The 20,060-nt window shown below is 31.3% G+C and overlaps 3 protein-coding genes and 1 non-coding gene across 7 annotated transcripts; 2 read left to right on the top strand and 2 right to left on the bottom strand.

The window, feature by feature from the left end:
• On the bottom strand, nucleotides 141-3,234 carry LOC109354331 (S-adenosylmethionine synthase 1). 2 transcript variants are annotated; one of them, XM_019596753.1, is made up of 3 exons: nucleotides 3,133-3,234; nucleotides 348-1,577; nucleotides 141-236 (listed from the first exon to the last, which is right to left on the bottom strand). In XM_019596753.1, the coding sequence occupies exon 2, from the start codon at nucleotides 1,556-1,558 to the stop codon at nucleotides 380-382; it is 1,179 nt and encodes a 392-aa protein (XP_019452298.1). In that variant the 5' UTR covers nucleotides 1,559-1,577; nucleotides 3,133-3,234; the 3' UTR covers nucleotides 141-236; nucleotides 348-379. The 2 variants fall into 2 exon arrangements, with proteins under 2 accessions (XP_019452298.1, XP_019452297.1); XM_019596752.1 differs by having other exon boundaries at nucleotides 141-1,577.
• TRNAI-UAU lies at nucleotides 9,113-9,186 on the top strand. The gene has a single exon. It is a non-coding gene; the product is annotated as a tRNA-Ile (tRNA).
• On the bottom strand, nucleotides 10,045-12,686 carry LOC109354335 (pyrrolidone-carboxylate peptidase-like). Of its 3 annotated transcripts, none has more exons than XM_019596761.1 (5): nucleotides 12,669-12,686; nucleotides 11,796-12,128; nucleotides 10,948-11,052; nucleotides 10,793-10,840; nucleotides 10,045-10,350 (listed from the first exon to the last, which is right to left on the bottom strand). In XM_019596761.1, exons 2-5 carry the CDS (start codon nucleotides 12,066-12,068, stop codon nucleotides 10,111-10,113), a joined length of 666 nt encoding a protein of 221 aa, XP_019452306.1. In that variant the 5' UTR covers nucleotides 12,069-12,128; nucleotides 12,669-12,686; the 3' UTR covers nucleotides 10,045-10,110. The 3 variants fall into 3 exon arrangements, with proteins under 3 accessions (XP_019452306.1, XP_019452304.1, XP_019452305.1); XM_019596759.1 differs by lacking the exon at nucleotides 12,669-12,686 and adding an exon at nucleotides 12,542-12,639; XM_019596760.1 differs by lacking the exon at nucleotides 12,669-12,686 and adding an exon at nucleotides 12,384-12,401.
• On the top strand, nucleotides 16,540-19,850 carry LOC109354332 (WAT1-related protein At1g09380-like). The gene is made up of 7 exons (XM_019596754.1): nucleotides 16,540-16,741; nucleotides 17,558-17,620; nucleotides 18,093-18,209; nucleotides 18,372-18,624; nucleotides 18,723-18,881; nucleotides 19,278-19,429; nucleotides 19,530-19,850. The coding sequence occupies exons 1-7, from the start codon at nucleotides 16,566-16,568 to the stop codon at nucleotides 19,726-19,728; spliced, it is 1,119 nt and encodes a 372-aa protein (XP_019452299.1). The 5' UTR covers nucleotides 16,540-16,565; the 3' UTR covers nucleotides 19,729-19,850.

The following is a 20,060-nucleotide window of genomic DNA, read 5'->3' as shown; positions in this document are numbered from 1 at the left end:
TTATGCTTGTGTAAATGACTGTTATTTACAATCACTGTTATATAGTCCTTGTTATTCAGTTAATAGTTAATTGCCTCTGTGAATTGTGATGTCTGAACAAATAGCTGAAGGTCCAGTTTTAAAGGATGGGAAACTCTGGATTCATTAGAATAGAAATCAGATCACAATATTTTATTTTCAATCTTAGTGTTCAACAGTACATAACATTGATGCTGGTATGCAGCTAGTCCCTTGTATCCTTCATATACTCAGCTCAATGTATATTTTTCTCAGTACAAGTGAGAAAGACCTATCAAACACTGGAGACTGAGAAAAAAGACACAACAAAAAGACAAAAAAACATACCAAGGAGTTATAGAAGGAACATATTATCAGTTTATTATTGAGGCTTCTCCCACTTGAGAGGTTTTACCACCTCCCATGTGAAGTCAGCATCATCTCTTCCAAAGTGTCCATAAGCAGCAGTTTTCAAGAACCTGCCATTTCCACCCCTCTTTAGGTCCAAATTTATGGAAATCATTCCTGGCCTGAAATCAAAAGTTTCCTTCACAAGCTTCAGAATTTCCTTGTCTGGAATCTTTCCAGTCCCACAAGTGTCGATAAACACGGACAATGGCTCAGGAACACCAATTGCATATGATATTTGCACAATGCACCTTCTAGCAAGTCCACTAGCCACAATACTCTTAGCAGCTTGTCTAGCAATATAGGCTCCACTTCTGTCCACCTTGGTGGGGTCCTTTCCAGAGAAAGCACCGCCACCATGAGCACCCCAACCACCATATGTGTCGATGATGATTTTGCGCCCTGTGAGGCCGGCATCACCATGAGGGCCACCGATGACAAATCGGCCTGATGGATTGAGGTGGAAAATGGTCTTCTCATCCAAGTACTTCTCAGGTATAACAGGCTTAATAACATGCTCTTTGAGGTCAACAGCAATTTCATCATTGGTAACAGTTTCATCATGCTGAGTAGAAATGAGAACAGTATGGACACGTATCGGAACCATAGCACCATTTTCATTTAAGTACTCTACAGTGACTTGAGTTTTGCCATCAGGTCTCAACCAAGGGCAGGTTCCATTCTTGCGAACTTCAGTGAGGCGGGCACCGAGTTTTGTTGCAAGCACATGGCTGAGAGGCATAAGCTCAGGTGTTTCATCTGTGGCATAGCCAAACATGTGACCTTGATCACCTGCACCTATCTCCTCAGGTCCCTTAGTGAGATGGCCATGGACTCCCTGAGCAATATCAGGGCTTTGTTGTTCCAAGTAAACTAAGACCTTGCAATTGTCAGCATCAAGGCCAACATCACTCGACACAAAACCTATAGTTCGGCACGTGTCGCGCACAATCTTCTCATAGTCTACATTGGCTTTTGTGGTGATCTCTCCAAAGACCATGACCAAGTTAGTCTTGGTGCAGGTCTCACAGGCAACCTTGCTTTCTGGATCTTGCTCTAGGCAGGCATCGAGCACTGCATCGGAAATTTGATCACAGAGCTTGTCAGGGTGACCCTCATTCACTGACTCAGAAGTGAACAGGAAGGTGTCCATTCTCCTCAAATGTCTAAAGCTACAAGAGGCAATTCAGAACCAAAGTCCACCATCATCATCAGTGAATGAAATACAGATTAAAAATATGATTTTGATGCATAATTGACTCATAAAATTAAGATTAGAATTTGGGATCAAGTTCAATCTTCCAATAAAGGATACTTAACATGTAATGAAAAGTTTAGAATAGAATCATGCAATCCGCTAAGAATGACTGAAGTGGATAATCTTTGTCATGCAGGCGCCCATGATAAAAGTAAAAGTGAAATTCCATTTAGATGAGAATATTGGAGCAAGTTGATTAAGAAACTCATGCCATTGATCTTAAAAGCATAAAGAGATTGTCACCAAAAAAGAGAAAAAAAAGAAAGCATAAGGAGATATGCTTCACATTCAAGCAATCAAAAAGGCGTCTAAATATCTTCATGAAAGACAAAAGATATAGAACCGATAGATGCTACAAAAAAGATGATCTATCCTTAATACCAATACTCTGTATTTATATTTTTGGCGTAGTCTTATATTTGTTTAATACTCACTAGTTACCTCTCTCAGTATATACTCTCATCCTTCTTGCCTTCCTAAAATTATCATATTTCCGATACTTATATCCATACCCGTGAAACATAGGATATAGATACTAAAATTTATGAAGATCATTAGAGAGCACCCAAAAAAAATGGCAGAACACTAAGGATGTTTAACTTGCTGAAAAAATTTCAACTTTACAAAGATGGAGAATGTTCAGTACAGGAAAATGAAGCATGGCATCACAAACATTATTGGGTTTGTCATTTTCAGTTATGACTATAATAATTTAACATATATAAAGACACAACCAAGGCCAGTTAAATCACATGTCACATACAAATTCGTCAAGTTTGTTTTGCTTTCTTGCCTGAGAAACATAATACAAAACGTTCCAAACAGAGTTTCATGCTGTAAAACAAATAAACAGTCCAAGGTGCATGATTAATTTAGCCAAGATCATTGAAGCAAAAGAGTAAAAACATAGTTTTATTATAAAAAGAAAATGAGATGACACATAGCATGCTTAAGCAAGAGCATATATATAATAAAGGTTTTTTTAATGTATGGTCTACTTCACGTTTTAATTAAGAATAAGTAAGTTGAAATTGATAATTATCTATTTTTGAGATTCATGTGCATCAATAAATATGTGTTTGCTGACTTCCAATCTAGTTTTATCCTATAATAAATCGTTTGAAATTGCAATCATCGTTGTCATGAAGGCCAAAATTGCAAAAAAAAATAAACAAACAAAAAAGTATAATTGATGAAACAAGGTCTATCCCAAAAATAATTATGTCTATATGTCTCAAGTCAATCAAATCTCATCAAATAATATAAAAAAATTATTTTTTGTTTTTATGAATTTTCTTTTTAAGTATATAACAAGTTCTTAAGACAATTGAAGTTACTATTGCATCAAATTTACTTTCATGCAATTATAAAGACATATGCTCCTAAATTTATAATATCGTGAGGAATTTAAAAGGTATGTAAGAATTATATGATGAAGCATGATGAAACAAGAGAAACAAATTACAAACCTGAGTTAGAAGAGGGTCTCAACACAACAAATGCCTTGAGGCTGTGCAACTCTTATACAAAGAAGTAGGAACTGGAGTTGGTTTTTATAGGCAGAAACCAATTCAGTTGAGTAGTAGTGGGCTTAAAAAGAAAGAAAAGGTAAAGCGTAACTATTTGTGTCCATTACACTTTTATCCTTTAAACTAAAAGAACTACTCTATTGAGTATCTAGTAATAAAGAGGGAACCAAATCAATTTGTCAAAAAATTAAAAATAATATTTTATTTTAACTTTATTTTATTAAAATAATATATTATATCCACATGTATAAATATAAATGGAATATAGGAATGAAGATACTAAATTGAGACAGATAATCCATATTAATAAAAGAGTCTTGTTCTAGGTTGAGTGAGACTTCTCTCATGTGTGCAATAATGCAACGTGTTATGAAAAGTACAACGCCAAATACAGGCTTATCTTGACCATTGGATGAAATTGAGCGGACAGTTGATATGTAACACCAAACCAATCCTTAGCCCTACATTTGCGTCAACTTTTGTGTGCCATTTTCATATTCCGTGTTTTACAACCCCATCTTATTCTTTGGTCTTAGCCATCAGCAATATATTTTTCTTCCTTAAAATTGATGGAATTTTTATTTTAGACCTCTGATTTTACTTTTTCAATTATTATGTTTTAGTTTTTGATTAAAATTCGTATATAATATAGGATAATTTTTTTTCTATTATTAAAGATATCTCACATTTTATAGATAAAGAATTAATTTTTTTTTACTAATTGTTAACCTGATTGATTATGCTATTGAAACATGGTAGAGAATGACTAAAACATAAAAATGTAAGATATACAATGAACAAAAGGTTATGGTGAAAATAAAAACGCACTAAAATTCTAGAAACAAAAAATATGTTTAAGCCGAACAAATATTATAAATTAATTAATAGTTGACTTTTTTATTAATTAATTCTAATTTTAAATTGTTTGATTTTATAAATTTAGTTCATTAAATGAGAAAGACTTGTATGAAGACATATGTATGTGGAGACAACCAACAAAACCTTGCCAACACATTAAAAATCTAATTCCAATTAAAATTTAGTCCTAAATGATAACACCAAACAATATAAAATACACTTGTCTCTAAATATAAGGTGTTGTATAAGTCTGCAAGTTTTTCTCTCATTAAATATGAATATGAATAAAGAATTGGATTGTCACATCATACCATACTATTATTATGGGTCTTCACTATATCTCACTAAATCCTAGGATGATCAAGAGTTTAAAAGTTTAATTTCGGTAAACGAGTTGGGGTGAATAACTACACATCCCAAAAAAAATTAGTTACTTACCCAAATAGGGTGAAGGAATACCCTTAGTAGTATAAAAACACCATTTTGTTTTGACAATTAATTTTTCATATTAATTATCATGATTTTATATGTTGACTGTTATGTGATAATTTTATTCCATATGTTTATTAGTGAAGTTACTTTAAAATTGTAGAAAAGGGTATAACTTTCATATTTATTTCTATGTTCTACGTGATTTTTATACATAAAAAATCATATAATTCATTCGAGTTGTTGCTAAAAACATTATGAGGGTTGATGATCTTGGTGCTTGGTGACAGTGACAAGCACAAGTGACAAAGTAGGTTAGATTAGCTTTAATTGAAGGGCCAACTCTGATAATTATAGAATTATAAGACGCGGTATGGAGACGAAAAGTAAAATTAGAAGTGGGAGGAGTATTCTCTACTTCTACTTAAAGTTTGACATGTTAAACTAAATAGATTTTTTTAAAAAGTTTGAATATAATATGTTCACGAAAAAACATTATCAAACCTAACTTATTATATACGAGATAATATGTGTTAATTAAATAAACCCAAACACATATAATCATGTCATGAAGCATGCTGGAACTTGAGTAAGCGCAAGGTGGCCATTCCCATGCAATTCTAAGTTTCTAGTTTCTAGGTAGAGTGTTGGAGTCCACGTTGTTTCCAAATAATGGTGATGCATAGTGTCAACGTATTTCTTTGTTGTTTTTTTAATGTAAAAAGTTATCCATGGATGACGCAAAAGATTCACTAGACAATGTCACCCCAAGTGTTGTAGATTTTTTGTTATTTTATAAATTTATTTGACTTTAATTGCTGACATGTTGGAACTTTGAGGGATGGAAGAGGCATACAACTACTGTTAAAAAAGAAAAGGAAAAGGCAAATAGTTTTTTCTAACATAATGTTAACCAAAGTTAATCAATGGTGTAATTCTTAAGAGCGGGGCAGTGTGCATGTTTTGTGTTCTGCATGCATGTTAGCATTGTTGGAGAGGTTTTTGTGAATTTGATATGTAATTAGAGTTTAAAATCTATACATTGTCAGAGTAAGATTTTTTATATTGTTGACGCATCATCTACTATTGATTTGTATTATATTATTAATAGTGTAAAAAATACTTACAATATTAGTGTATACATATTAAATCCATGAATGTATAGTTGTATAAGGGTTGTAATTATTTAGTATTATTTGGGCTTGTTTATAACGAGCATGTATTAATTGTAAATGGATAGAAGTACCTCTAATCATAAACAAATAGATATATTAATAGTGTATAAGTTTTATATATTATCATTGTATCATTTATTATTTATTTTACATTATCAACATATTATATGATGATTAATGATATTACTAATGATAGATAATTTCCTAACAGTATAAAAAACACTTACACATTACTGTGTACATATTAAATTGTTGAAATGTAAATAATAACAAACGGTGCATATATATATATAAGTAATTAATTTAGTTTTGTAAGGTATAACAAGGGTATCGGTTAAGCAAAATAGTTATTTCCTATCTTGTCAATTTTGAGCACATTAGTATGGTAGAATTCGTATATTTTGTGCTTCAAATAAAGGATATATCACTCCTCGTAAAAGAGTTTTCATTTTTTTGTTTATTTAACCATTATTAATTATATTGTCCTAAGTACTAGTGATTAAATAAGTGAGTGACTTTATGTAGTTGGGATGGGATCACATGAACCCATTTTTATCTAACGTTGTATCATCCACTAATTAGAAAGTTTCATTTACTTAAAAAAAAATTATAAAAAAGAATTAATATTTTTATACTATTTTATAAAGTTTGATTGGAAAGGGACATAAAAGTAAAATTTTCTTGAGAATGAGAATCCTAGATAGTCCCAAGTCGTCATAAGAGAGTACAAAGAAGAAGAAAAATCATAAACAACCAACTTAAACTCATGAAAAAAAGATTACTTGCAGAACAGCAAAAACTAGCCAGGTAGAAACTGCAACTCAAAAGACATGATATCACACCCATACTTAGACAAGAATTAACAAACAGCTAAATACACACACATAGACATATAAAAATAAATGAAAGGCAAACTAAAGCTTAATAAGTTCCACTCTACTTTACTAGGTAATTCAACTAAAGACTTCATAATCTCAACTTTGAACTTTAAATATCCGTTTCCAAATTGTATTTTGAAGAAGAAAATGAAATAGAAGACTTCAGAGTTATACGATAAGTATATCTCATAATTTTAAAAATCTTTTTTTTTTATTCATTTCCCTCTGAATCAAATTCAACTCGCTTCTAGCCTCTCTCTATGCATGTGGTGGGGACCCTCCAGCACTTGGGATAAAGGGTAGGGTTGGAGTTTGGGTGCAGCCACCCGGGTAAGTGCAAAAGATGGATGGACCAAAACCCACTCCAGTGAAACCAGGTCCTGGAAATGTTCCAGTCCCACCAATGCCTCCAATGAAATTCTGGGGATGATCAACATTCTTATCCTCCTTGAGTTTTCTTCCAGTTCCTTCAACATCTGAAGCAAGGACCAAAACCATAATGGCCAGGATCAGGAACAGCTTAGAGACTCTCTCCATTTTGAAATCTTTTCCCTCAAACTCTTACACTCTTAGAGAAGTGTTTTGATAACTAGAATATGAAAGAGATTATATGCTATTGGACATTCCATGCATCCCTTTTTATAGTACTTGCCTATTCTCCAGGATTTTGTTTCAATGCTTGGTGTGGTCCTACATGTTAATCTGTTAACACTTCTCTATTCTTGCATTAGTTATTCCTCATGTAATTTCAAATTTGGAGTCAATAATATTTAAGTAAGAATAAAGGAGAAAAAAATGAAGACCTTAACTGGTCTGTAAAGAAAAATTAATATTTGGATAATTCATTTTGGTTCCTAGAAAAATTAATTTCACTTGGTCATTTAAAATAACAAAAATGAGACATTTTTCTATTTTGACAGGTAAAAATCAAAATCAAGAGAAAAAGATATAAACTGTCTCAAAGATTAATAAAGATGATGATTTTAAAGTTATGGCCTACAGATAATAACCTTAAATCTCTAATATTATTGATGAAGTTTACTTGACATTGCAGTTTACCTTCACTTCAACTAATCACTATTGTTATGCTAACCAAACATGAAACAACAAGCGACAAGATATATAATGAAGTTCCCTTCTTGTCCTTAGTTAAGAAATATATAAGGGCAATATTGTACTACCGTACATTGTCAAAATCATCGTTGCTGCTGAAGCACAGCACATATGTATTTACTTTTAAAGTGGATTTACAATTACAGTTGAGGAATTTATGAATGATCCAACTAACCAAAAGATGAGATTCATTGTGGGAACCTAAAAATCTATGGACACTGACAGAGAAAATAACTACATCTCCAAGTTCTTGTGATGTGTCTTACAAAGTTGTACATCTACCCAACTGATAGATTTCCATAAGAATGGGAGGGAGACAGGTTCTGTCCCAAAAAATATTATTTTATGTGTTATCACTTTTGATTAGTTAGAAAAATATTTAATTATTAAAATTTTAATTTAAATATATTTTTTCATCCAATCATAAATAAATAACATATTAAGTGATATATTTTTAAGATAGAAAATCTAATTCTAGTAATAAATGTCATTGACACAGTAAGTTAATGAAATTGTGTTGTAGAGTTCCAGTCCAATATAATAACAATTTGAATTTATACCATTGTCTACTTCTACTTTGAATGTGATTTATGTAGGCCATAACTTTATGACAGGCATAGCAACTCAGATAGTTCAGTGGAGTACATCTTCCATTTTCGAGTAATTAAAGGATATTATTTGGACAGCTATGTCTAGCTGTTTTTTTTCCCAGAATTTATCCTCATATATATTTTTCATTTATTCGCCTTTATAAGTATAATAAGCATGTATATAATATAACATGTTAATTCATAATTTATAATGTAAATGGAGAATCACATAAATAAGTTTTACACCACATATTGATCAACAGTTAAGGTTTGAGTTTTGTCACCTACGTACACTTCAACTTTTCTAGTATATACAAATGTGAGACTTCTTTTCCTCACAATTCTTATGCATACTGAATCATTTGATATTGGAATATGAACGAAAATAAAATTTTATAATTTATTAAATTAAAAAATGATTAAAAATGTAGATCCTTAACATTTTGTTTTTGTTAGTAGTCAACATTTCTCTGTTTAGTTTTGGATTCTCTTGTGCTAGAGAAAATTTGAGCCAAATTCTTGAGTCTGGATCCTCTCCTGTAATGGAGAGGCCAGTACTAACCTAAGATTATGACACGTGGCAGTTCAGTTTTTGTTGGGTGTAAAACCGTGGCGACCTTATTATTTTTTGGAGTTTGAATCTTATTTTTGTCATTGTCTATTCTTATAATCTCAATAAAATTCTCTCTTTTTTGAGAAAATAATAGTAACATTATGCATGAAAAGTCAGGGGGACAAAGCATCCCACAATACAACCAACAAAAACATAACCACAATCTTTATTCTTTTGAAACCAACACATAATTATGTAAGCAACATCTACAAATATTGTGTAACGTATAAATAAATAATCTAATTGAGAAAACATAACCATCAAGGTCCCGTAGCTCAGTTGGTTAGAGCGTTGGTCTTATGAGCCGAAGGTCGCGGGTTCGAGCCCCGCCGGGACCAGTTTACTGTTTTTATTCAAAATTGAAAGCCTTTGTAATAACAAAGGAAAAAAGAGTTTGAGAAACTAGCACTGAGTTCTAATCTTATTCCTGACATCACCAATTCACCACCTTATCATTCATATTGCGATTCCTGTTTAATAATTGTTTTGTTTTGTTCTGATCTGATTCCTATGTCAGTTTATGGAAATAATGCGATTAGACGTTTGTTTTGTTGTAAAGTGCAATCTATGGTAAGTGATCACCCTGGTCATCCAAGTCCAATTTCTTGTAACTTATCCATGGAACAAGACAAAATAAAGTTGCTAAGCTAAACATGATGTTGGTATTAGAAGAATTTTAATTGGTATTTGATAAAATTTGCTGCATGGTCAATCTGCTAAGAAACTCGCGCAAAATCGTGATTTTTCTTAATTATTTTGCAGAAGGTCAACATATTACCATGGTCAATCTGCACAAGAAATTCCAGAGGGCAAGGAAGTAGTTGGTTTTATGAATAATAGCACTCAACTATAGATGCTTTTATCAGACTTGTAAATAGCTTCATTGATTTATTGAGCATCCAACCAGAAGGACACTTTACTCGGACAAGCTATTGGACATACTTCATCCAGAAGTAACAACCAAGTTTTAATCACACAATGTGAGATTGATTACATGGATCATACGACACCATAATATTCTATTATAAATTATGTTTATGTTTACTGACAAAATATATTACAAAATATATTACACTGAAGATGTTAACATTTAAATACACATTTACTTGTGTAAGCATAGGCCTCTGCTGCATATGAAATTTTCATCAAAACATTTCCATTTCAAATCAATAACTTATTATTATGACTTTGCAGTCAAGGTACACTCATCCACTTTCATAAGCATATGGCAACACCAGAACAAGTACATGAGCTAGGTAGTGCTAACATACAGAAGCAAGTACCTCTAACAAGGAACCAGCGAATTGCATTTGGGTCTCTTCCTCAATTACAAAGAAGAGTGGCACATGAACAAAAAGAGATTTGGTCCCGTTCTGCTCGGAAAATCGAAGGGAATGGTAGTAAACGTAATTGCATACAAACCTGCCCGCATCATCAGATGTCATTACATCATAACCTTTCTTTGCCAAGGCCTTAGTTATATCCTCCACAGGAAGGGTAGTCTGCACAAAGTTGTAGGACATATTACAGGAAATCACATGACAGATGAATACAGGAAGAAACATTAGTCCAAACTCCAAAATTTTGATGCGTCAATTTTGAAGTCACTTGCTTTGTGTTGTCTTTGCATCAATTTTGACATAATGAAGAACATAATATCTGTATATGCCATGGCTCCAAAAGCAATTGAAAAATCTACTAAGTGAGACATGTAACAGTACAAGAGAAGTGACTATGGTGTAAGCTTTCAGGCTTCAAAACTATTAAAAGTATTAAACAAACAAGAGTGCACCTTAGAATACTTGCAAGGATACAAAATAAATGATCTTCCATATAGAAAAACCTTAACTTTACTATATAAGGACTAAAATCAAGCCTGAGTGCATATTGTTTGATTTAGGAAGACTAATGTAGGAGAAAAATCAAATCAGTGGTCCAATTTACCTCTCGTACTCGTGAAATTGCACCATCTGAAGGAACAATTGAGACTTTCTGCAACATAAAATTGAATTTCAGTGAATGAGAGCAGTGTCCTTAGAGATCAGGGCTAATAGTTTGATGAAAGCAGGCTTAAAATGCATTCAAATTTCCATTCTAACCTGCGGCTTCCATCCCATTTCATCAGGGCAACGGAAAGTAGCCTCGTTAAAAGCTTGATTCTCTATAGCAAACCTTGTGGCACCACTATTAACTCCAAAATGCAGCTGAAAGTACACATTCAGAAAAAATCGGAACGTAAGATGCAGGGATGTAGAAACAAAAAGTATAATCAAATGACTACATATTTAATATTGCTGAATCCAGCCAAGGAAAAGTCCCAACAAACAAGGCACCTTCTCCTTATTCTTTCTCAGGGTTATTATGCCTAAGACATACATGATCTTTAAGACCCTCGAGGCCTCGACCTTTAACGGAATCGCTGTTGTCTTTTTTAGGGTCAGCACTTCAGCTTAGCATTACCTTTAGGAGCTAAAAAGAAAGTAGGTTTCATTTCAGTTCTATACTAACTTTTTTATAGAATTTTCAGTTCAGAGTCCAATGCTCTTTAATCACAGTTAATTCATCACTATATAATTAGTAAAACACCACTATATATGCTTTTAATACGATGACTTTGATAGAGTTCTAGAGCACTAGTTATATAAAGTACACACTGATCAACATTCAAGATTGCTTACTTAGACAATAAAGAGTTAGCCTGCATTTACTGCAAACTTATTAGTATATGCAGGCGCAGAAGGAAAATGACTGAATAGTGTTGGATTGAGTGGCCTACAGTGTTAGATTATATTAACAGTTTTATTTCTAACTTTAATTGTTTCCGTCTAGACAAAATGAATAGAGGAGTAAATCTTGATCTGCTTACAGTAATGGCAACTTTAGAGGGATCTGATCTATAAAAGAACCTAATCTATGAAACTACATATCAAATATATGTGCAACTCACCCAGATAATTTTGTTTGAACTTGAAGATTCAGATTCCTTGGTACTAATTGCAGATTGCAATGTCTGGTAAAGGGGAACAAGTGCATCTTGACCAGCAGTCTCAAGAATGTGGCAGCTCCCAATAACTATACCCTTTGGCAAGCCTTTCTTATTCATATACTCCATCAAATTATTGACAATTGTCTCCGTTGGATTCTCCGAAACTCCGAGGAATTTCTTGAAACCTGTTACATGAACTGTTGTTACTGCTGCTGGAGGACATTCAGACCCCATTTAGCTATGATTGCAAAGCTGTAATATTTAGGCTCCAATGAGAAAGTACCTTCTAAATACCTGCATAAAATTATGGTCAAATTTGAGTACTTGAGGGTAAAAAAATGAACTATTTTCCTACATGGTGATCATATCCACATAAATTACATCATAGTCCTAAATCATTACCACTTAATAAACTAGGACTCATTTTAACTCAGCGAAAGGGTCAATACAATTATTTTTCTGAATTGCATAGAGTGCTACAAGTATACTCCATCAAATTTCAAAGCTTTACATGAAAAACAAATCTAGGATTTCAAGCAAAGGACACACACATCTAATGATTTTTCAAGAGAAATCATAGTCTTTGAGGAAGTAGAGAACATGGTTAGTTATAGTTATACCCAGAAATATTAGCTTGAAACAGAGAACAACATAATTAAGATTGACAGAATAAAGAAAGGTAGAGAAAGAAAGAGAGTTATCCTTACCAGGAATAATAACAAATTTTTAAGCTTTTTTTTATAAGTGACAAATTTTTATCTACTCAAAGTTGATTAACTGGATTAGATTTAAGAGAAGAGAGAAGAAGAATGCAAAGAGTATAAGAAATAGTACAAAAATAATAGAAGAGGATGGTGCGTGAAGGTCACTTTCAATTTCAAACAACAAACCACAACGTCATATATATAATGTTTGGTTTTGGTTTATAATAAGATCAAACCACGTTCTTTTACTTGCTTTATCATCATAGTATTATTCACTAAAATATAAATATATGTTCATTGTTTAGTCAATACTTATTGAATAAACTATACCATTAATTAGTGAATTTAGCACCCGGCGAGAAAATGGACTGCTCCATGAGAAAAATACACATACAAATAAAAAATAAAAAAATATTAATTTGATAAAAAAATAAGCTACAGATACATTTATTAAGTATACTATGACTTTTAAAACACTTAAGATCGAAAGAACATAATAGAAAATGAACCTGTAAACTGAACGTGCCCTTGATGGATCATCATTATCATATTCATCCATTCATGTGATATTAACTACAGCTATTATAAATGTATCATTTCATTTAAAGAAACTTTAAGATTTAATTTTTTAAAGCTACACTAATCACATATTTCGAAAATCTTAGGTTATTAAGCATAGGATGAGGTGATATCATTTCTTACATAAAAAACACAGTAACAAACTTTCTTAAATCAATTAATTAGAAATTCTCAATAAGAAATTTGAGTAGGTGAGATAGAGGAATACACGTTTTCCCCTTCCCCAACAACCTCATGGCTCATCGTCATTAGGAGCTGAGCCACCATGTGGCATGAGGTAAGAAAAAATTTGAGAGAGAATAAAGAGACCAATATTTCAAAATGAAGAGAAAGAAGGATGAAGTCTATTGCTAAACAAAGGTACTAAGTTCTAGCATGTGCAACATGCATGTCATCATATTTTGGCTTTGGAATATAGAAGACAAAGTTGAAACTAGTAAGAGCTCTTTTGGGAGGAGGAACTTTTAGAGTAGTTCATTTCTTCTTGGTGAGTGGAGCTATAAGAGAAGAAGTTAGGCTAACCACTACCATAGAAATAGTAGGAAAATAATCTAAGGAAAAGCCACAATTAGGGTTGTCATGAAGATGTTTCTTAGATTTTTTTTATTGCTATAAGTATCCTCACATTTGAGGCAATTTTGTCCGAATTAACAACATCATAGGTATGTGGGACTAACTCTCCTAGTGAATATTTTTTCCAAACACAAGACTCGAATCTGAGACATTGTGTAAGAAGAATCAAACATGTATCACTTTGAACCAACGTCGTTTCTTAGAGTTTCTTTAAATGAAATGATACATTTATAAATTCTATTTAAGTATGAAGAATTTTATAAATGTTTAATTTTATTTTTGAATAAAAATTTAAACACTATTTTATCATTACTAATTTTACGGTCTTTTTATATATAGTTTAACCAATCTTCCATATATTACAATAAGAGTAGAAAATACAAATTAATAAAGAAGAAAAGGAAGGAAAAACATACAGTCTTTTCATTCATTATAATTTTTTTCCTAACCTACTTGTCAAAATCTATATATAGAGTAAGTGACAACTGAAAATGAAGCATTGGTTTAGGTACACAGTTATCTTGGCACTTTCGTAGTAGATACAAAATTCAACTGCATTTTCATCATCCACCTGCGTTGTAGCTTTTCATCATACAAATATAAATATATATATATATATATATATATATGAATTAAGTAAAAGTAACATTGGTGTGTGTATATAAAAGAAATTAGATCGGTGTGTAACATATATACAAGTTGGAGTTACTTTTAGTAATCTTAGTTTTGATCATTCTTTTTTATCAAATGACGGTCTTGAGAGAGCATATTTATTTAATTTTTCATTTTAGAAAATCAAGACTACATTATTAACTATGTTTACGATTTTACTGTTATAAGTGAGAGATAATTAACGATAAAATGATTATTGTTGGGTCGTCTGGACCTACACTCACTAAGAAATATATTATTATCAGGGCTAAAAGAGATATAAAACTTCCTCCAAAATTTAAAGACTATCTTATATAACTAGGAGAAGATTATATTTATATTTTAAATTTACTTTTCAAATAAATATATTAGGAAAAAATTATATTTACCTTTTAGAGTTACTTTTCAAATAAATAGATTAAGATTAGAATTATCAATCCATAGATTGATAATTTAGATTACTATTTATATTTAGATTAGAATTATCAATCCATAATTTAGATTACTATTTATATTTAGATTAGAATTATCAATATATAGATTGATTGATTTACACTACTATTTAAGTGATGTTGACCATCATTCAAGGGTATGAATAAAATTATTATATCTTTATTTTCATACTTTAGCTTTTTAGAATTCTAATATTATTCTTTGCTAAGTTCACACACTAACAACTATACTTATATATAAATTGGATACTCCCTAGTTACTAAATGGTAAGCATTTTTTAGGAAAATAAATTTATTTCCATTTATCTGTTTTAATAATAAATTAAGACAGTATCAATGATTGTTTTTATAATTATATTCATACTTAATTGATAAAAAAGATGATAATGATTATAAACTATACAATTGTGTTAAAATTTCGTGAGCAGAAACCATAATGAGAATTGAAATGGTCCCTCTCATAGTTGCTTATATATATATATGCATGGCTGAAAGTTAACAAACTTGGTTCTTTCAAAACTCAATGCAGCTAAAACTTTCAAGGCTAAGACAAAAAAACTGAAACCGAAATGATATATTCTCTCACGTAAGTTATCAGAAGTTGATCACAACAACCTCTTTACTTGTCGTCCCTTTCTTTTTTTGTTTGAAATTTTTATGTACAAACAAACAAAAGTAATGTAACCAACACGGGTATCACATGTAAATGAGACTTTCATTCCACTTAGCTTGAACTTGGTTATTAGGTTTGTCATGTTTGTAGATAATATATAAATTTTATCCTAAATTCTTGCTGGTAAATTAATTTTCTGGACTAAGATTATTTGACATGAATATGACTAAATATCATGTATGCCATATACCATGACCAACTACCGAGTGAAAGTGAGAATAATTCTAATGTAAAAAACTTGAGAACAATAAATATTAGTCTTACAATTATATATAGATGAATGATTAAGATTAAAAGTTAGATATTAACAATATGATAACTTATTTTAATCTTCATCATACAAATAAAATCTAATGAACTATATTAATTATTATCTTTTCTTACAATAAAATTATTCTCACCTGAGTTACTATGATTTCACTAATTTTTTTGTCTTTGTGAGTAATATGTTATTTGCACAACTTAAATGTATAACTTAAATAATCCCAAACCTAGACTTATCACTTGAAAAAATACTTCATATTAAATGGGAGAAACATATCTTAACTTTCAGTACTTATTAATTTTTTTCTTTGTTTTTTACAAAATAGAAAATGTTTAGGTTTGAGGTACATTTAATTGCTTACATGTGTATATTTAATTAGGATCCTCTCAGTAGGTAGTAAATACATAAAAACAGAAAGATATAATACTTTTATTTATAATATAACAATTTTATTCTTCAATATAAGTGTAAAAATAATAATTTATCTCTTGCCTTATATTTTTTTCCGGTTAAAATACACCCTCTTACTCTAATTTGCATATAATAATTAAAAAAAATACATTTAAGTGCTACATATAACATTTCTTTATTACCTTTACAAAAAACAATTCTCTCTTTAATCCTAACAAAAAAAACTCACGTTAAAAAAGATAAAAAGAACTGAGGAAATAGTTTCATGCACGATTACGTACACTTAACCGTTCCTCATCCTTTTATATATACACATAAATATATACATAGCTCTCTCACATTTCATTTTCCACTACAAAAAAGATTCACTCTGTTCAAATTCTAAAGACGGAGCAGTGAATAAGAGAGTTCGGAGAGAGAACTATGGCGAGTGGTTTCATTCCATTCTTGGCCATGGTTCTTGTGCAATTAGGCTATTCAGGGATGAATATTACTTCAAAACTTGCAATGCAATCTGGCACCAACCCTCTTGTTCTTGTTGCTTATCGCCAAATCTTTGGGACTCTATCCCTTGCTCCTTTCGCTTATTGGTTAGAACGGTAATATATATTTATTATATGCACTTTCTATTAAAATATTACAAGTTTTCTTGGCCTGATTTGTTATAATATTACATTATACTATATTATAACTATAATAATATTAATAATGATAATATTCAAAATCAACTACTCACCAACAAGTGTTGATCTACCAGTGTAAGGCCTATTAGATCTCAGGAGTTCGATTCTTGAGCAACACTTGTTGGGAGGGCAGACCACAAGAAAAAACTACTCATTATTTTCGTTTTTTTAACTTCACTTGACCCTAGGAATCATATAGCTCTTCCATATTTTCCAATGGTTAAGAGAAGTTAGTTAATTCATGAATGATGCAGCTTGCTTCTCAAAATATACACTAAGGAAGATTGAATTGATAATGAATATTAATGATATTATGGTTAATATCCAATGAAAATTGAAAAGGGGGAAGAATACAATAACTAACCCAACTCCAAGTAATGCATTACCTATACGTAGTTTCAGAGTTTCTGAAACTGAAAAGCAGAGTCATAGACGCACTGGCCACTCTGCATAGAGTTGTATACAACTTGTACTTTGGTTGGCTTGTAGTTATGTACGAGTACCCCAAAAAAACAAGTTTAGTGGAAATTGTGAGTTTTGTCTTTCTTCTTTTCTTATTTTTTCCCTAGCATTAGCCATTAGCTTATTATTTTATGATGTGTCAAAAGAAGTGAAGGTAAACAAATGAAAATAAAAAACATATCAATGATTAATTGCATCATCATTTTTATTTTTTTGTCTTTTCAAACTTGTCATAGGAAGTATATTTTAATTTTTGTATCCTTTCCACAGGAATACTGCTCCCCGATTGACAATGCGCACTGGATTTATGATATTTTTATCATCTTTAACAGGGTAAGTTTCATTTTTTTGTTTCTACCTTTTTAGCATTGTTTCTACCTTTTAATTTGGTCAAGGTGCATTTTCGTTTTTAGCTTACTGCTAATAACGCAAGTTTATGTTACAGTTAGGAATTGTGACATTATAATTCAGCTGAGAATGATAAGGAAAATAATAAATATGGCCACCCGGCTCACACTTAATGTGGTCTTAGGAAAGTAGAGATGACTATATTGTTTATAGGATTTGAAGTGGAGAAAAATGTCCAATAGAAATATTCTTTTGTTTTACTTAATTTCTGAACCTAAATTTAGAATTTTGAACGTTATTACTTATTTAATAAGCACTCCAATAGTAAAACTGAATTCATGCTTTCTACATTTTTTTATAAAATACCGAAGATTAGCTATGTTGGTATTTCCATATTGATATTTTGTTCCACTAAGATTACCATTTTAATTACTCATTTGAGGTTGAATATGTGCAGAGTTACAGGAAATCAAGTTTTGTACTACATGGGGCTAAAATATTCGACCCCCACAATTGCATGTGCACTGACCAATTTGCTCCCAGCTTTCACTTTTATCCTTGCAGTCCTCTTCAGGTATAAGAAGCACATAAACATAGTAATTCATATAGGAAAAAAAATGTATACATTGACGGTATACGAGTTTTATACACTGTCATTGTCACTGCATCATCCACTTAACAAAGGCTGAGATCTCCCTTAATACAATAGCAATTGATACAATTTAAATTTTGCTAGACAAGAGTATTTGAGAATCAAGACTATTGCCGGGGTAGCCAAGGTGATAGGGACATGTCTAAGTGTGGGTGGAGCCCTCCTTCTATCATTTTACCATGGACATCTCATTGGTATAAAAGAATCAAGTATTCATTGGAGATATGCAGAGAGAATGGAAGGATCAAGCCCCTCCCCTACTGGAATATCCTTGTTTCTAGGCCCTCTTGCCTTAATTGCTAGTGCACTTGTTTGGTCAGTGTGGTTCATAATCCAAGTAAGCATATTCATCAAAAGTAATTTTAATTAGTACTTATTATATTTATTAACATTGTTATGACTTTGTTAAATGTATAACTGTTTTTGATTTTTCAGGCAGATTTAAGCAAGACCTATCCAGCTCCTTATACAAGCAGCCTCTACATGTGTTTCATGGCTAGCATTCAGTGTGTGGTTATTGCCTTATGTGATGAACACAAGGCTTCAGCTTGGTCACTCCACAATCAAATGAGACTTATCTCTTCACTTTATGCTGTATATTACGTTTCTCCAAATTGCTTCACTTGTCTTTTACTTTTATTCATTTTTTTAGAAAATGATATATGCTCTTACAAATTCTCTGACATCATAAGATAAATAACATGTATCACAAAATTTATGAATAATTGATTTACTAGTGACATGTATCATTTTGTTATGGTGCAAGAGAATTTATAAAAGAATTAACCCACAAAGCAAAACATTTTATGTGACACATATATTTCTTTTTTGCTTTTCATATTTACAATAACTACCCATCACAAATTTTACTAGTTCTGCCTATTCCATCTATAAGCTATAACATTGATGAATTAATTAATTGATTTTCCTTAGCAAAAAAAAGTGATTTTCTTATTAGTGCTGATAATTGAATGATAATGTTTGTTTCAGGGAATTGTTTGCACCGGTTTAGCATATAGTCTACTATCTTGGACTATTGCAAAGAAAGGTCCTCTCTATGCTTCTGTTTTCACCCCTTTGCTGCTTATCATCACTGCTGTTATCAGCTGGGCCCTACTTGAGGAGAAATTATATGTTGGAACGTATGAATTTTTTATATACATTTTACTTAATATAACTAAATATTTTATGTATAAATTATATACAATGTTTTTAATTCCATATCTTGGTTTTTTGGTTCAGTGCCATAGGGTCTATTGTAATAGTTATGGGGCTGTATTCTGTTTTGTGGGGCAAGACTAAAGAGATGAATGATAATGACATCATTATTGAAGAAACAGTGACAGAAGTAATGAATGATAAGGAGAAAGACGAGTTGAAAGATCTGGAATTGCAACTCTATAATCCTTCCAATGGAAATAACTATCATGTTTCTGCATAATGTGAAAGAAGGAAGTGGCAATGCATATGAAGCTACTATAGGCAGAAGAGTTTTATACTTTCTATTGTATGGTACAGTTTGTAATATTATGTTACATTGAATTAAAGTATATCATATATTACTATGAGTTATAATATTTGTTTCCTTTTATGGGAAAATGTTTAGTTTTACCTCTAGCAACAAAGTTTTTTCCATATACATATTAGGAATCAAACCCATGTATATATAAATCGGAGTATGATTATGTAAAAGTCTTAATTATAAATTATAATTATCCAAAACTATTAGAATAATGTTTTTACTAATGATTAACATACTTGTTGGGAAGCATC

Source organism: Lupinus angustifolius, chromosome LG08 (genome assembly GCF_001865875.1).
Source record: "Lupinus angustifolius cultivar Tanjil chromosome LG08, LupAngTanjil_v1.0, whole genome shotgun sequence".
NCBI lineage: Eukaryota > Viridiplantae > Streptophyta > Magnoliopsida > Fabales > Fabaceae > Lupinus > Lupinus angustifolius.
Note: the sequence above shows the minus strand (reverse complement) of the source record. Positions and strands in the feature narration are given on the sequence as shown.

Excerpts from the sequence above, each read along its gene's own strand:
- LOC109354331 (XM_019596752.1), bottom strand. The coding sequence starts at position 1,558 with ATGGACACCTTCCTGTTCACTTCTGAGTCAGTGAATGAGGGTCACCCT.
- LOC109354335 (XM_019596761.1), bottom strand. The coding sequence starts at position 12,068 with ATGGGGTCTGAATGTCCTCCAGCAGCAGTAACAACAGTTCATGTAACA. Across the intron at positions 11,053-11,795 it reads GTTCAAACAAAATTATCTGG|CTGCATTTTGGAGTTAATAG; the intron begins GTGAGTTGCACA and ends GTGTACTTTCAG. Across the intron at positions 10,841-10,947 it reads AAATGGGATGGAAGCCGCAG|AAAGTCTCAATTGTTCCTTC; the intron begins GTTAGAATGGAA and ends TTTATGTTGCAG.
- LOC109354332 (XM_019596754.1), top strand. The coding sequence starts at position 16,566 with ATGGCGAGTGGTTTCATTCCATTCTTGGCCATGGTTCTTGTGCAATTA. Across the intron at positions 16,742-17,557 it reads TTCGCTTATTGGTTAGAACG|GAATACTGCTCCCCGATTGA; the intron begins GTAATATATATT and ends TCCTTTCCACAG. Across the intron at positions 18,625-18,722 it reads CAGTGTGGTTCATAATCCAA|GCAGATTTAAGCAAGACCTA; the intron begins GTAAGCATATTC and ends TTGATTTTTCAG.